Raw genomic sequence first — 17,793 nt, 5'->3', positions numbered from 1 at the left:
CCATTTTTTTAATAGGTATGTTTAATAGGTATTAATACTGTACCTGCATGTAGCAACCTCTCTCCTTGTGAAGAACCGCTAAGCTAACACAGTTACAAAATGAGAACACGGTGCCGACGGCGCAGTTGACCGAAGGCGTGTGTGGTTTGACCGGCTTGCAGCGTGGACTTCCGCGTGAAGAAGCTGGGCTGGGCGGGCGGCGGCTCCCGCCAGGTGAAGTTCCTGCCGGGCCCGGATGGCGAGCTGGCCACGCTCAAGTCCTCCGGCAAGACGCTGACCGTCGCCGTCGGCCCGGGCCTGCCCAGCAACTCCAGTGCGTGCGCCGTCCTCCGGCTCTCCCGTTCCTGAATACTGTCGTGCACGTTCACAGCTATTGCAGACGAGCCTATACTCACTTCCAGCAAACCTTTGTATTTACACTCCCTGCTTTAATACTTTCATGGGGTTTTCTCTGAGGTAATATTTAATGCTAAAATATACAGTACACTCCCGATTGTCCGCGAAATTAAGTGGCAGTGCCACCGCGGATAGTGAAAATCGCGGATAATCCGAAAATGAGCCGAAGATGGGAAACAAAAAAGGAAACATTAATTTCAACTTAAAAATCTAAACATTTATGTACAGTAAAAGTTACAATTAACAGTAAAAAATTTTAAATTATGCTAAAATTTTAGTATTTTACTGAATAATTAACATACAATACATTTCTGTAATGAAAACATTAAAGTGCTCAATCATACAACTAGAAACAAAGTGCGACAGAGACAAAAATAGCAAGCATGCCAGCCTACTGCGTGAGTTCCGAGAAGGCCTGTGGCTTTTTACTGTATACTGCACACAATACACTCTTCAGTAGAGTTCAAATATGCTCACTTGTAGTAAAATACAGATTTATGTATGTGCTGTATTTTTTCGTAGCATGCGCGGAAAATCCGCACCGCCGATCATCCGCCCGCGGATAATTAGGTAGTTTACTGTATATATATTTACTATTTTCGGTATTTTCTATAATTTTCTATATTTTTACAATTTTTCCCACTCTGAAAATTTAATTTCTTTTTGATGCTATCACCACACTTTTAATGTATGACTTACAGACGTTTACAGCAGTTTAGGTAAACCGTCTGCTTCAATTTCCATTATTTGATTATTTCATTCATTCAGAAAGAAAGATTGTCAATTAGAATTGGAATTGAACCTGGAATTGAGGGAAATTGTGGAATCGCAGTCAAATAAATTTTTTAATTGCCCCATCCCTAATTAATAGTATTTAATATTTAACTGTATTTTATTTATTAAGACCAAATATACACAAATAATAACAGATAATTTATTTGATTTAAAAATAAAAATAATTTTTTGGGTCACCCCAGATTTTATGAAAGTAGCGATTTTACTAATGCAGTTCATGGAGTCATGAGCATTCGTAAAATCGGGATTCTAGTGTATAATTATTGTAACTGACTTCGCCTAACCAACCTTTCTCTCTAGTATTCTTTGTCACTCTACTACACATTTATTTTTTCTTATCCTACAGATTTGTTACATGATGTGAAAAAATTTTCTTTAGTGGGATTCAGATTCTCATTCTTACTATTCTAATTTAATATTTGTATTTGAGAATAATTTGGTATTCATATTTGATTTGAACTAAAAATAATGATATTCACACATGCCTACAGAACTTATAATTGTTCGTAGTCTCAACTGTACCTGTTGAATATAACTGCCTAGTTTAGTTTCTTCAGAGTAATTGTCAGTGGCAGTGGGGCCTGGGTGTACGTCAATGTGAACAGCAAATTAAAGCATTGGAAATGTCAAGATTATAAAGCAAGTATTGAATCAGGTGAAAGTATAACAGTTTGAAATAACACATACTAAGAGGTTTCCAGGCAAGTATGAGGAGACTGCATAGTAAAGGGGCGATGCTGTCCTAGTGGGACCCGACTACAGCTGTGTGCCAGCCAGACCGCTGGACTTTCCCCTCTGTCGCACTCCTCACGGCCGCCTGATCAGCGGAGTTCTGCCGGCCGGTCAGCCTGCCGACGCCAGAGACAGTCGCAGCGCCGTGCCGTGTGCTGATTCGTGCGCGAAGCTAGGGATGTGTTCGCGCGAGTCTGTGGTTCGAATCAGGACTGGGCAGTAGAACATGCAGCGGCACATCGCGTTGTACAGCGTGTTGGGTAAAAGGCGATGGCAGAGTGGGAGAAAAGGTTCATGGCACTTCGGGAGCACTTACTTAAATCCGGATGTCCAGCATTCCCGAGTGGTCAAGGTGGCCAAGATAAAAAATCATCAGTCGGTTCGAGGGCTGTGGATAAGTATCAAAGAACCCTTACTCAAGTAATTTTAATGGGTATTTTGGGGGAGAAGAAAGGGGTTATTGTTAATAATACCATATTGTTGCATCACTTACGGACGTACGGTACTCGGATATACAACACTAGTACACAGTTGGTTAAGGTGAATGGAAGAATCAGCGAAAGTCCCCGCACCTGTGTGCAGAGCCATCGAGGAAACGAGAAGCCTCCCCAGGTGCGAGGGTCCACCAGCGCGCTGCCCCGGCGAGGCCGGCGCCGTCGTTCCCGGCGCCCAGGGCTCCCGGGGGCGTGGTGGTGCGGCCGCACGCCCGGGCCCCGCCCCCGCCCAGCGAGCCGGCCCCGCCCAACCAGCCCAAGCTCCCGCCCGGAGTCCGTCTGCCGGCGCTCGGTGAGTGTGTGCGCCACCGTTCATTTTTAGGAGGTACTGGAGTCAAGATGATTGTGAATGCTCTGAAGTCTTGTGTCGGCTCCAATTCCAGCTGTGGCCCGTCGCCCGGCCATGCCGGTGCCGTCTGCGTCCCCCAGCTACGGAGTGGTGTCGCAGCAGCGCCAGCAGAAGACAGCGCTCAGGCATGACGACAGCTTCCTGAGGACACCCGAGCCGGGCGTCGCCGGGTGAGCTGCTTTCTGCTTTCTGCTTTCTGCTCCGTAGCGCTTGGAGTATAGGTGTATTTGCCCCGGGTTTTTTCAGTTCTTGTTGTTTTATGAAACATCTTGTTAGTTTTCTTTAATGTTGCAGTTTGTGCTATGCATGTACAGTAAAACTTGTTGTACGACGTTTCCTCACAATACGATTTCCTTTCTAATCTGGTAACGTGTTCTGGTCCCGCCATTTTCTCCACACGATGTGCATTATATTTTCCCTTATAAGAAGTTACCCAAAATCTTTGTGTCCTGTATAAAACTATGTTTTTTTTAAAGTTGAAGTCTAGTAGTATTTGTATTCTGTACTTTGATTTGCATTATAAAAACCTCATTTGCACATACCTATGAACAAATGAGTACACTGGTGGTTGTTCACAGTACTGTTGCTGTGTTGCTTCCAGCGAGAAGCGGGCCAGCCTGACCCGAGACGTGGTCAAGCCGCTGCCCGGCGGGGGCAAGCCCAGGCCGGCCATGAAGCCCAGGCCCGAGCTGCCCAGGTGCAAGGCCATGTACGACTACACAGCTCAGGACCTGGACGAGCTGTCTTTCAGGGACGGGGATGTCATCGAGGTCGTTAAGGAACGTGAGTTACGTTAGTACACCCGCCCCTTGAAGTAACGTTGTTTGAACTACACGGTTATGAAGTAACGACGCCAATAAATTATGGCATGATTTGAAGTAGAGCTGTTATCTTTTACGAGAATTTTTATTTCGTAGCGCACATATTGGTAATAGAATAGCACTTGTGTTGCAATAAATACAAAAAAACAAATTAATAACGTGGGAAATCAGCAAACAATATTTTGCTCTTTCTTTAATAGCTATTTGCGTTCTTCATTGCTTATTTATTTCCGAAAACGCCAGAGTGTTCGGCCAACGTGTATATTCCGCCAGCCTGCATGTCAGCAATATCTCTGGAGAGAAAAGCCAGAAGCTTACAGGGCTAGTTTACTTTGCACCTGGTAGAATGTGCTAGTGGCAAAACATGGCAGACAAGCATTTAGTAAACAACAGGGTATTGAATTACATAAACAGGTTAAATAATCTTTATAATAATATAAAAACGTAAAGTTTATGCTTTTTAAATTCTTATTATAACTGAATTACGTCTTATAAATAAATAATATTATTATTTTTTAACTCAGAAATATTACTAGCTGCTTCTTAGGAATGCTATATACCTAAGCCATATTATGTAAAAAATGTGGTACATCAATGTTTTTAAGTGTATGTTGTTTTCAACATTAATTTAAATTTACTGGAAATGTATTTGTACTGTGAATTAATTTTAACAGTAACAGTGTCTTGATAAAAAATGTATTCAGCAGGCACCCTTACCTGATTGGAAAACAAATTATTTTGATTATGATATTCTCTTATGGAAAAAATGTATTTGATTGGCAGCTCTGTTTTCCTGGAACGAATTAGAGCGTTATTTTGAGGTGCGGATGTATATGAGTGACACCATCCTGTAAGCATGTTTTTAAGTTGGTTTTTCTATAATTCTTTGAACATAATCTATATGCACTAACAATATAATTTTATTCGATGTCTTAATTTTATTTTTGTGATCTGCTACCGTACATCTTGTCGACAGCTAGGTCTTTAGAGGTTAAGCTATCAACTTGTCTCAGTGAGTATCCTCGGCCATCACCACTGGTCAGAGAGGAAGTGGTAAGCCTGCAGACCAGCGCTAGTGCGGTGTAGTGCAGTACGCCGTCGCGCGACTGTTGCAGACGAGAGTGGCTGGTGGACCGGGCGCCTGAACGGCAAGGAGGGGCTCATGCCAGCCAACTACGTGCAGAAACTGTGATGCGCGACCTGCCCTCTTGCTCAGCGGACCACTGCCGGCGACGCCTTAGTACCGCACCCTCTCCTTTGCCGGTACCACCGCGTCATCAGCAGCCCCTGGTCGCAGTTACCAGCGTGAATCTTCCATTTGTAGTCGTTACTGATTTTTTATTACTGAGGAAAAAAAATTGAATATAGGAAGTGAGTTAGTGGGTAATGCACATACTTCCGGGATCAGTTGTCTTGATGGCCGAGCTCCTTCGTTGCGTGGCCTCGGTACACGCACAGCACAGCAGGAATACTGTGGTCTGGACTAGTTCACACCGTTACAAGAACACCAAGTTCCTCAGTATGGTGATGTCAGGATGATACGAGGCATCAGATGCACCCGTAAGCACCGCACCCTGCATCTTGCAACTGTCAAGACATCTGGTGCTTGCAGTACAGTACATTCACTGTCTCAAGTTGTAGCGTTTATATGTGTGTAGTGTAATAAGAATAACATGTAAAGAATTTGTGTGTGTGTGTGAAAGTATTCTCACAGCTACATGTTTATGAGGAATACTATGTCTCTATTCTTTTGTGTGAACAATAGCAAAGCATTATATATTTGTCTGGTAACTCTTTAACGAGCTACAGTCCGTTGTACTGGAACTTACGGGCTATAACTCCCAAGTTAAGGCTCGGGGGTAGCGGGGGGTGGTATTTTCGGACGCAGAAGGCTACGCTCTATCATGCAACGATGTAAAACCTCGACCGATAAGAGTGCAGTAATTGCCTTGCACAAATTGCAGCGTATCTGCACGTCGGTCCGATGCACATTCCATGCACATGCAGCCTAGCGGACCGATCGTGACCTAAGCTCGCTCAGGCATATACGTGAGTTGGGATTACCTACTAGACGCGGTGTCGCGTCAACTTATTCTACATCAATGATACCAAGAAGTATTGGATATTAATTTCTATTTTCAACAAGTAAAACAAGATCACTACACTATGAAGTAAAGTTATAATCCACGTAATTTGAACACTAGATGAAACGAACGCCTCAAACAGCATCAGACTCATGAGAATGAGGATTGATTTGAGTTTGAACCACTGAGGAATCCAATTCAGGTCTTTATCACCCTGCTCGATCTCTTGACGACGTGGGAGTGTGCTTGCGGTAGTTTGTCCGTATCCCATGCTTTCGTGCAACGGCACCTGGTGAGATCGGTGACCTGAACATGGACAGTTTAACATTAATTTCGTTGAAGTTTACAAAAAGTTCTGAAGGATTGGCGCGACAAACTCTTTGAGTTGCAACGGATCGTTGATATGCGTTTGTATAGGAATGACATACTCACTTCTTCGTATCCTGTGCATTTTGCAGAGTCTGGGAGTGTTGCTCTGGACAAACTTGTTCAGGTAGTGGTTGCACATGAGCTTATGAATTTCATAACGGATTTAGGGACTCTATATACTGGTGGCGATAACAATGCCCGGATAATAATAGGAAAAATAAAAACCGATGACGTAAATGCTATAATAATGAGGTAACAATCCAGGAAAAAAATATAGGTGAATAAGCGATAATAACATTTAGTCATATTGCGATCATGTTACTGCGTCAACTGTTATGCCTAAATTGAATGGATTTCCTGTACACGCCGGCCATAAATGGAATTTTGGCATAGGTATACCTAATCGAATGAATGTTATCATACCGTTTGTTTTTAAACTGGAGTAGTTTGTACCTAATCTTGTTAATAATCGAAGACTACGTGCATACGTTTTAACATACTAACTTTTTGAGCTCCGTACAAGATAGTCTTGCGGCTGCACCATCGAGCTCACCACTGCAGTCATCAGTGCATGTTGAAATCAGGAGACAAAGCTCTATCTTGAAACGATCTTAAGTCCTAGGGTAACCGCGTTGCACGAGTTGCAGCGTGAAGCCTACATCTGCACGTCGGTCCGATGCACATTCCATTCAGCCTAGCAGACCGATCGTGACCTAAGCTCAGCCAGGTATACAGGTGAGTTGGGATACCTACTGGACGTTGCGTCAGCTTATTCTACGTCAATGATACCAAGAAATATTGCGCAATAATCTTTATTTTAAAAAGTGAAGAAAAAGAAGCATTGCAATAAGAAAACTTATCAACTACTCGGTTGTTTACAGCGTGAATACATAACGAAAATCTTAAGCACGGTCAGGCACAACAACTCTATATTCAAAGGGCCAACGTTGATTCAGATTTGGGCCGTCAAGGAATCCTATTCGGGTCGACAGGATCCCTGGAATCTTGACAACCTTTTGGTGTGCTTCCGGTGGTTCCTCTTTTGAGCGGGACCTCGTGGGATCGGTGTACTGAAAATAGAAAAATCAACATTAATTTCGTTAAAGCTTTTAGAAGACGCTCTGCAGGGTTGGGGCAGACGACAAACTCTTTGCTCAGAAGTTGCAACAGTAACAAGACACTCAGACGGATGCAGTTTGCAGAAATGATATACTCACTTGTCTTGGATTGCAGGGCAACTTCGTCCCGGGTTCTGGCCTCGCATCCGCCGCCAGGAACATAGCCTTACAGAGCAGCATGAGATTTTGCATCTTGTAGAGTCTTATTCAGGAGTCACGATTCAGCAGCTGCAAATGGAAACAAAATATGAAATTCAGTCATTAAAGAGGTGCTCCATCCCTGAAAGGAATGCGCAGGACAAGTATAAAAATGCAGAGAGTAATCAATTTAAATATTGGATACTTACAGCAGAGAGCGGACGTTGATGTTCGGGTCTTTGCTTTGGAGGAGCTTGGTCACAGTCTTGATCTGGAAGCACTTGTTTACGCAGTGGCTGTCGATGAACTTATGAATATCATGAGGGATACAGGGCCGTTATATAGGTCGAAAACTGATAAGGGAATTGCCATACAAGGAACAATGGAATTATTCAGACATGACGCAAATCAAGGAAAAATAATTAGGCAATAATGTTGAAATATCTGAATCAATAATGGTTAAACGGCAATCGCGCGGTTAATATCGATTCGTCACCCATTAGAAACAATGGTAATAATATTGCAATAATGTGCAACTATTTCAATATATTGATCCTGATGTCATCACCATAGATGTCGACATGTTTGTGACATAATTCAATAAATGTTGTCATGCGGTTCGTTTTCAAACTGGAGTAAAGTTTGTACCTAATGTGGTCAATACTCCAAGAGCACAAAGTGTATACGTCTTGAGATGCTAACATTTTCCAACTCCGTACAAGATTAACGTGCACGCCAACCAGGTGCTCAGTATCTTGGCCGCACCATCGAGCTACCGATAACACCGTTCCGCACGTGACTATCCGAGGCTGCATCGAGATCTCGGTAACGCAATGGAACGAGCTGCGACGACTGTGCTATCTTTGAAGAAAAAACCATGTATTCTGCTCAGGCTTATCACCAGCGGCTCGAGCCCGTCAGAGAACACGTCGCAACGCGTATGAAAAGTTGAGCTTGCAACGAGTTGTTCAACTTTCTAAATGCAGCCTGAAAGTTTTGCCGCCCAGCGACAGTTTGTAACTACATGACGCAAACTCACTGAAATTCACGAAAAGCCCAACGATATCAGCGCGGTTTGTGGTTTGCGGTTAACCACAAACATTAATACCTAACGATACATATACCTTTTATGGTTATCCTCATTCCGAAACGGGACTCGTACATTTACCTTATTAGGTAAATGTGACGGGATTTACGAAATCATGAAGCAATTAGCCCGCGTAGTTCTTGTAAAACCCAAGATAAGGTTTTCGGAATAGTTTGGTTGCTATGGCCACAGACTATCATGTTCATGCATTATTACACCATGGTCTTAAGTATTGCGGCACATTGCAGCATACGGAAAACGGATCAGACATGTTCACACCTGCTGTCTCAAGCAGGGGCATGCCTGACGTGACTATCATCGCTGACCGCCGGCATGACGACCGATCGTAACAGCGAAGCTGTTCACGTCATGTTCAGTGTCTTGACCTACGCTACGCTCGTGTACGTGTACGACACGTAAGAATGTAAACATACACACACATACACGTACAAGGAAAACGTGCTATGATCTCATGAAACATCACGAACGTTTCAAGATAAAGCAATGTATGTCGTAGAGGTCTGAGAGCACATGAGCCTTGCACAGTTATGGTAGATTGCTTTGTAGAAGCTGACACTAGCCTTAGGATCGACGTTACGTAACTAAAGTCTAAGTTTTGCGCCGAGGGGTTCGTTAGCTCTGCGGCGAAAAAATTCAAATGCAGTCAGAGTCAAATGCATCCTAGTGCATCGCGTTGACGTGGCAATGGCGAAATTCCTACTCACACCTGCACCTGCATCTAGGAATTGGGGACCATACGGATTTTAGTTCTTGACTGTATGTAATGATAGTGTTCAGAACTTTTAATTTTTTCTTAAAAATAAGAAACAAGGGGAAACAATTAATTGAGTCATTGATTAGAATATGAAATTTTTGATCAGTAACAGAATTTTTGTTGCCATTAACGTGTTGCCATGCATACTTTTTTTGGTGCCTACTGTCCTGCATTTAAAAAAAAAATTATTTAGCAGAGATTGCTTTTAACAGACTAATTAAATATATATTAGTTAGGCCTGTGCAAATATTAGAATACAAATACAAATACAAATACAAATATGAATAATAAAATATTTGAATACTAACACTTTGAATGAACAAATATTAGTTTCCTTGCTAATATTTGACATAACATACCTCATGAGTTTGTCATATACCAACTTTCACTGTTGAAGTTGTCATTTGTGCGATATAAATACCCTTTGTGATGTTTTAATGGGACTTCATAATCAAAAACATGTTATGAAGTGTCGCCGCTTCGGATACTGTGCGGTATGCGCAGGCTACTCAAAAGGCGACTCGTCTTTGGATTGCGGCGAGCTTCCATCTGTATTTTTCTTGGGCAAGCTGGCTTGCCCATATTTCAGCACCGTACAGTAGGATTGAGTGTACCGCACTGAGCAGCAGTCGCCGCTTGGCGTATCGAGGCCCAGACGTGTTCAGCATGATCTTCGACAGGCTCGTTACTACCTTGTTGGCCTTTGAGACTGTGTTGTTGAAGTGCTCACAGAAAGTGAGCCTCTTGTCTATCTGGAGGCCCAGGTATGTTATCGAGTGCTTCACTTCGATGTTTACTCCATTGATGTTCACCGCAAACGGTTTCTCATACCAGCTTTGCCTAGTGAGGACAGCCTTCTCAGTTTTATTAGGGGCTAGTTTGAGCTTATGGCGTTTCAGCCAGTCGTTCAATCTCACCATTAGGTGATCAATTTTTTGCAGCGCGTCCTCAGGGCTGCTCTCAAGAATGATTCCCGCAACGTCGTCGGCATAGCCTGTTAGGTGGGTGTCCCGTGCCATGTCCATCCTCAAAAGGTCATCATATTGTATATTCCAGAAGTCCGGGCCAAGGACGGAGCCTTGAGGCACGCCGGCCGTGACTTCAGTAGTACGCGGGCCTTCCGTTGTGGCGTATTCCAGTTCTCGTTCTCGGAAGTAATCGTCAGCCATGTCTAGAATATACTTGTCAACTTTAAAGTTGACCTCCAGGGCGTCGAGTATGTCCTCCCAGCCTACAGAGTTAAAAGCGTTCCGGATGTCGAAGGTGATGAACATGCACACTTTGCGGGACCTGCGATTTCCCGTCCAGGTGCGCTTGACGATGGCTAGAGCCTGTCCTATCGCCGAGATTGTTGAGTGCAGCTTTCTGAACCCGTGTTGGTTAGCTGAGAGTCTGCCAGCTCTCTCTACTGCAGCTGTGAGCCGTTCTCTGACAAGTTTTTCCAGGAGCTTGCCGGCCACGTCAAGCATGCACAGGGGTCTGTACGATAACGATGTTATCGGTGGGCCTTTGCCTTTGTCAAGCAGTACAAGGCGTTGCCGTTTCCATCGTTTACTGAAGGTTCCACTGGTAAGGCAGGCGTTGTACATCGTGAGAAGCGTTTCAGGGGCCTCTTGGGCGATTGTTTTGATGATGTTCGTTGGGATGCCGTCTGGTCCTGGAGCCCTCCTTGGCTTGAGCGTGCTTGCTGCATCTCGTAGCTCCTTCGTTGTGAAAGGAGGGGCTGGTGCGGGGGTCCAGTTTTCCCTAGGCATTCTTTGTGGGTGTTGAGGGAAAAGATCCTCTATAATCTTTTCCATCACGGGTGGCTCCATTGGGGAAACAGGTCCTTGTTTACCGAGTGCCTTAACTGTTATTTGGTAAGCTTTATCCCAGGGGTCTTTGTCTAACTCGGCACAGAGGTTTCTCCATCCTTGCCTCTTGCTGTTTTTGATTGCTCTTTTAAGGGCTTTCTTGGCGTTGTCGAGACACCAGAGGACCGGGTTGTTGGTGGTGGTGCCTTCGGTTGACTCCGACTACTTTCTGCTGCAGCGCCAGGCACTTTGTCCTGAGCTCGCTAATCTCGGCGTTCCACCAGTAGTTAGGGCGTCTCTTGCCTCTGTTGGTCTTGGTGGGCATGGAGGCGTCGCAGGCTGCTGCGATAAGCCCCATGGTTTGTTCGACCAGGGTCTCTGTTTCTGCTCTTGTAGGTTCAGCTGTATCTTCCAGGGCCAGCCGTCTATCTTGGAGAAATTTGATGAGTCTTGTCTCGTCCAGTTTCCTGTCATTCCATACTTTCCGCAGGTGTTTATTGCTGCTATTAGGCTTTGTGTTAGTAATCGTGAACTGGATGGATTGATGATCGCTGGCATTGTAGACCTCTAAGACACTCCAGTTCTGTGTAATGGCAGCTATGTTTGGCGTTGCGAATGTAACATCGATGATAGTCCCCCGGTAGCCGGGCCTCCTGTATGTTGTATTGCCCTCGTTAATAATTACAAGGTCTAGACGGGCGACCATCTCAGAGACCTCGTTCCCCCTGGTGTTGGTGAAGTCCATACCCCATTCTGATGATTTGGCGTTCAAGTCTCCTGCTATGATGATCTCTCCGATTGCTTGGTGCGCGGATTCTTCCAGCTCATTAAGCTTACGTCTAAAGGTAGTTATGCCTTCGTTCGGTGAGAGGTAGCAGCTGTAGACAGCGTAGTCCCTGAGTTTGGCCCAGACGAAGCCGTCGCCATTCCCAGAGTCGAGGACTTGTAAGTCGGGGTTTACTATCCAGATGGCAGCAGTGCCAGCATCTCAATGGAGTAGCAGTGTCTTGTGGTGTTGTAGTTCATGGTTATTGATGTTTGTTTATTTTTCACCACTTTGGTATGTGTGACGAAAAGAATAATATTTTGTTTTCTATTTTGAAATGACAAATATCTCATGTTTTGAATTGTTTATGCGATTTTTTCCATTACTGTTTAGCGAGATGGTAGCGGAAAAATAAAAGAATATTTGTTGAATATTTAAAGTATTGCTTATTGTTCAATTTTTTGATTATGAATGCACATTAAACATCAAAAATACTAAACCCCAGCTTTGGGCCTGATTTTCGACAAGGGATTTTTTTTTAGAATACTGCCCATCATGTTAAAATTTGTTAAACAGTTAATACTATAAAGTTTCCCTTTGGCTTTGTGAACTTTGGTTCGCGCCATTCATCACAGATGGCAGCACCGTGGTTACATATTTCCGTTCCATGCAACTTCTGTTTCGATCTACTAAATGCTGTATACTGAGAGCTAAGATGTTACGCATCAAATTACAATTTATTACACCGGCACGTTTCTAGTATTTTAAGATGTATTTTCCATTCAGTTGTATAGAATATTTGACGTACAGTAGCAACGTTAAGTTTGCAAGAATGAAATGACGTCTTTTAATTAATCTCATCTCATGCCATTGCGGACATATTTCAAAATAACATCGCTTCCCATAGGAATTTTAATCTGTGAAATTCAGTGTGCATTTGTTATTTGTTGTCTTAAAAATTGTTAAGGTAAGGTACAGAGATGTGGCAAGTTTGTTTTTTAAACTGTTAATGTGAAGTTTCCTTGTAGGCTTTTAATTTTTCGCAACATGTGTACGGTTTCACATGTGATTTGAGACTGCCTCTGTAATAGAAAATTTATTTTCTAATTGAGAACTTTTAAATACAAGCCAGTTATTAGGTTATGGTTGATGTGTCACAACTTTGTATATCTTTCCTTCAGCTCTATGTAACACAATTACTGCATTTCCACGTTACTTAATTTTGACCAATCGTATCTGTTGGCCAAATTTCTAAATATGTTTGAAAATAAATCTTAATTCCCAACATAATAAACAGACTTAAAAAAAATTACGTGTATTATAGAAATCCATTAGAGGGCACGTAGAGATGGGTGTAACTTGACCCCGCTATTTACGTCGTACGGAAGGGAAGCAACACGTGTTACAAGCTCGGACTGCGTCGGCCCTGGCCGGAGCAGGGGTTGACTGCTCAGGGAGGTAGAGGCATCGTCCCCAAGGGAAAGGATTGCCTCACATTGCCGACTGGTCTAGACTAGTGGTGCCGCCTGGGTGCTGAAGTGGGGCGTGGGCAGGATCTCGCACGCACTCATGACGCCTGGATCTGACATCGGGGTCCTGCGGTCGTGGCACTGTAGTGCGACACATCTCGTGATTGACCGACTTTGCACAACCATGTTTGGATAGTGTTAATGAATAAAAATTCAAAATTGTGTTACATAATTATCAAAACTATATTTTTTAGCCGGTTTTCAGTTCATATGAGGCACAATACTTATGGTGTATGGAGTGGACTGGTATTTTCTTGCCTACAAATGAGTGAGTGCAGCTGTGGGCATATTATCACACATTGTATCTTCTAGCACTAAGTAAGAATTCTCCACGTTTGTAGGCTGTTAGTCAGCTTAAATACGTGACAGTAAAGCCTCCTGTTTTGTTTCTATGTAGAAATACTAGACGGGAATGTGCAATGGTCCCCCCCCCCCCCCCCCATTGATACGTATTAAATTTGAAATATGTTATTATCTTTGAAATATGTTGTATTCCTCACAATTAGAAGTGAGAACAGTGTTAGATTGTACATTCATGTTGTTGATAAATGTATCTGTTGGTTGTTAAAATCTCGTGTCAAGTTGGTGAAATAAGTTAATCAATCAGAATAATAAGTTTTAAACTGATGTTTGTGGTATTTATATAAATATAACTTATTTATGCAGAATATTTGTTCCTAATGCAAATTATATAAATCATTTTTTAAACAATGTTAAATTAGAAGTTTTATCCATTGAAGATAGTTGATTTGTTGTTTACTAAAGATGTGTATACCATTTGTGTATTTATACTTACAGTTAAGAGTTAACATTGTGATAAAATTAAGTTTTTATATTATATAAGAGGACCTTTATTCTGATACAGGTACCACATTATAGTTTTGCTAGTGTAGAATCAGTGTTACTAGTGAATTGAACCATTAAAACTTGGTAGTTGTTACTTACACATAATAAATACAGTAAAACCATAGTAATGCAATTACTTGAAACCATAAAAATAATTTTGAAATACATAAATAAATAGAAATTAACAAGATTCATAAAATATTTTAGTTTTATAAGTTTATCTTCAATCATGAGTTTTTTTTTCTCCCTTTTAGGAAAAACTAGTAAAAAAAAAAAATCAGCTACAGTAGTCTTGATTGAGGTTCCATATTTTCCAAGCCGATCTAAAGTGCCTTTACCATCAAGGACATTTGAAACATTTGCTTGAAGACCTAGAAAATGATCTAACCGGTGTTGAAAGCCTGAAGAAAAAGCTTACATTCACTTGTTGGGCAAATCATGGAGTGACGTGAAAGAATATGTAATGAAGAAAAGCTGGGATAACATCTATCTGAAAAAGGATACCATTCGGTCTACTGAAAACAGACAATTTTCTGATTATATCCATGATATCCGAGATTTTGCTTATCCAAGGAACCAGCTGTCCATATTGACTGTTAGTTGAGACACCACTGTATTACCATGTCTTTAATATATATATATGTATATATATATATATGCATATATATATGCATATATATGCATATATATATATGCATATGTGATATTTATACATAGTTCCAACAAGTGTAGCACAAATGCTGCTACAGTGACAATTTTCAATGGACTAGGGGAAAATTGTTGCAAATATGCAAATACAAGAAAATTTTCAGTAAAGAAGGTAAAATGCAGAAGAGTATACAGTCTGGTAATGATAAAAATTTAACTGTATGCATTTAATTTTGAAAAGTTATAGGTATGCCATGCTTGGAGAAGCACAGTTTGTCTGAAGTTTCAATAAAAATGTCAGAAGTTGCAATAAAAATAAACAGTTATTTGAGAGTAGAAGTTGAAAAGTGTCCAAACAGAATAATGTTACATCACAGTACCTCTTAGTATACAATACTGAGCAATACTTGCAACAGTTGCAATTATTAAACCACTGGTCTTGATTTTAAAAAAAAAAGGGGGGTTGTTTGTAAAGACGGTTTACGGACGATAATTTTACGTGATAACGTCCTTTATAAACAGTTCAAGTGTAGGTTGTGTGCTGCCGCTGTCTCTTTTCTACTCGGACGCATCGGCCGATTGAGTGGAAGAGAGATAGATGCGTCACAAGCCGAACGCTTAGGCCGATTGTGCCTCTCTATCGCTTGTTCCGCGCTCTCGCTTGCACGCTCGGCTCAGGCGGAACGTGACAATGAGTCATGCTTTTTCGTGCGTGCAGCCGGCGTTCGATTTATAAGACGTTATCACGCAAAAAAAAAAAAGATTTGCTCAATCAAGTGCTGTTAATATAAATTCATTATTTTGATATATTATGTAGTGTATGTGAAATATACTTAAACTTTTTAAGTATAAAATGTAAAATTATGATATGGTGGCAGTGTGAAAATCCTTTGTAAAAGAGATAACATTTTATGTACATATTAAAAAAAAGTTTTTTTTTTGCTTGTTTTCCAATTATAATCTGCACTAATAAATGTACTGGTTGTGTAATGGAATCACTGCAAATGTTACAAATATTTTTTTTTGTAAAACTTGAATTATGTGCACGAGGGACCAAAGAGTTTGTAAAAATAAATTTTAACTGCCATCTAATTTCTCATTTTTGTGTTTCATTATCTATACGTGCTTCACAACCTACACTGTATAACATTTGCGTTGTGGGCAAACTGGAAGCTTATTGGTCCATCATTGCTTCCACAGTGTTGTTCACAACTTCAGGCTGACTGTAAGAAATGAGACTTCTGGAGGTCATACTACACCCACAGAATGTGACCAACAGCCGAGGAGTGAGTAAGATGAGATGCTTGTGCGGTTATGTAACGGGGAAGGGGGGAGGTTCTAGTTTAAAACTACATATCTTTCATGAAGACAGAAATTTTTGTAGTTGCAGAAACTGCCATGACCACCTGTAAATTCTCGGACTCTTGTTACAATAACATTAAATAAAAGTAAGGATAAAACAACAAATACTTATTGAACAAACAAAATACAACTAATCCCAAGCAAATGATTTTTTTTTTACAATACAAATTTAAACAGGAAATTTCCACTTTGTAAATTTGTGTGTACGCATGTCATTTACAGGCCAATTTTATCATAACATGGTCTTCTTTTAAATTGATAAAGTAGCTGAACCTCATTTCAACTAACGAATGGTAAAAAATATCAAACATGTGATACTAGGATAGAAAAGTTTCTAACACCACTTTAGGGAATAACAACACTTAAGGTGAAAAGTGAAAATTTCAGTTGGATTTAAAGGAAATGGACAGAATGTGACATATACAACTTGTCAGAGTGTTATCTATCCAAGGTCGCAGACTAGCACTTGAGGTTCAGCAGCTCTCTGTCTCTCTCTCTCTCTCATACTGTACTTGGAGAGGAAGACAATCCTCCTGCTGTGCTAAAGTAGTCTGCCTTCCATTCCTCTCTCACCAATCACCATCAGTGCCACACCTGTCCCCATCCCAATATTTTGCAACCCACCTCTTAACCATCAAACGCATATCTCATTTCCTAAAAGTCCTATTCATCTCTTTCCAGGATGATAAAACTTTGTGATTTGAAGAGGATTATTTTTTTCTGATATCTGGAGCAATAACTGGAGGTCGATGAACGGGGCAGCACGGTCGTGTTGGGTGAGCCCGACGCGACAACGCTGCGTGGCCAGCTTGTGCCACAATTGGGTCCGTGGGGGAAAAAAAAATGCTATTTTGGACCCTATCCTGACAAATAATAGCTTACATTATTCCCGCTTGCCTTTGGCAGTCTTTATATAAATTTCTTAAACTAAAATATATGTACTTTACTTTAAAAACATTATTCCAGCAATTTTTATATTTACAAAACTGCATATGGACACAAGGGTCTGTGCAATATTGATCCATCTTTAAGTCATTTATGCAGAATCATTGCCATCAAAAAATGTGTTTCAATTACACCATTTGTAACAAGTATTCTCTGAAAGTTCACGATTAGGTTAAGAAAAGAAACTATACATTTTATAATCGCATACTGTAGTTTTACCTTTCATGTTGCTGTACCCTTCAGAACAAGTATCCATCTTTGCAAGCGGCAAAATATGGCTAAACGCATGGTGGGGGTGACTCATACATAGGCCTGCGAGATTAACATAACGTGAAATATATGCCACGCATGCAATGATAAAATCTGATATTCGTTTTGTGTTAGCTAGCCGCCAGGCAAGCTGTATCAACAGGGTAATGCTCAAGCAGCTCTGTAACATCCTCTCCCTTCACGACACCCTCCTGTCTCCTTCCCATGCGACGGGTTCACGTAGATGACAGAACTAGGTTAAGAACCTGAAATAACATTCAATAAGAAATACTGCTTAGGAAAAACATCTGCAGCGGTCGCGTTTAGGGTCGTGCACTCCCAAGACATCTGCATGTCAAAATAATTTAATATTCTGATAAACCAGAAAGTCATTTTCTTGCTAGAGAAATTTGAAAAAGGACTTCATTCAAAATCTTTCCAAATCCCAGTAATGTCTCACTTGATTTTTTTTTTTTCTCCAGAGAACCAAGAAGTGC

At 41.4% G+C, this 17,793-nt stretch overlaps 1 protein-coding gene and 1 long non-coding RNA gene across 2 annotated transcripts in view; one reads left to right on the top strand and one right to left on the bottom strand.

Annotated features, from left to right (window-relative positions):
* LOC134530156 (unconventional myosin-Ie-like) overlaps positions 1-4,793 on the top strand; it is a 103,276-nt gene extending 98,483 nt beyond the window's left edge. The window contains exons 20-24 of the mRNA XM_063364781.1: positions 162-313; positions 2,506-2,709; positions 2,801-2,936; positions 3,368-3,549; positions 4,703-4,793. Of these exons, the coding sequence (XP_063220851.1) occupies positions 162-313; positions 2,506-2,709; positions 2,801-2,936; positions 3,368-3,549; positions 4,703-4,779 (751 nt within the window). The 3' untranslated portion in view covers positions 4,780-4,793. The remainder of the gene's footprint in view (positions 1-161; positions 314-2,505; positions 2,710-2,800; positions 2,937-3,367; positions 3,550-4,702) is intronic.
* LOC134530164 (uncharacterized) lies at positions 4,524-7,729 on the bottom strand. The gene is made up of 2 exons (XR_010074786.1): positions 7,506-7,729; positions 4,524-7,386 (listed from the first exon to the last, which is right to left on the bottom strand). It is a non-coding gene; the product is annotated as an uncharacterized LOC134530164 (long non-coding RNA).
* Positions 7,730-17,793: the final 10,064 nt, after the last annotated feature.

The sequence above is a fragment of the Bacillus rossius genome, chromosome 3 (assembly GCF_032445375.1).
Source record: "Bacillus rossius redtenbacheri isolate Brsri chromosome 3, Brsri_v3, whole genome shotgun sequence".
NCBI classification, from domain to species: domain Eukaryota; kingdom Metazoa; phylum Arthropoda; class Insecta; order Phasmatodea; family Bacillidae; genus Bacillus; species Bacillus rossius.
The sequence above is the reverse complement of the archived record's forward strand: the minus strand, read 5'-3'. Positions and strand labels throughout refer to the sequence as shown.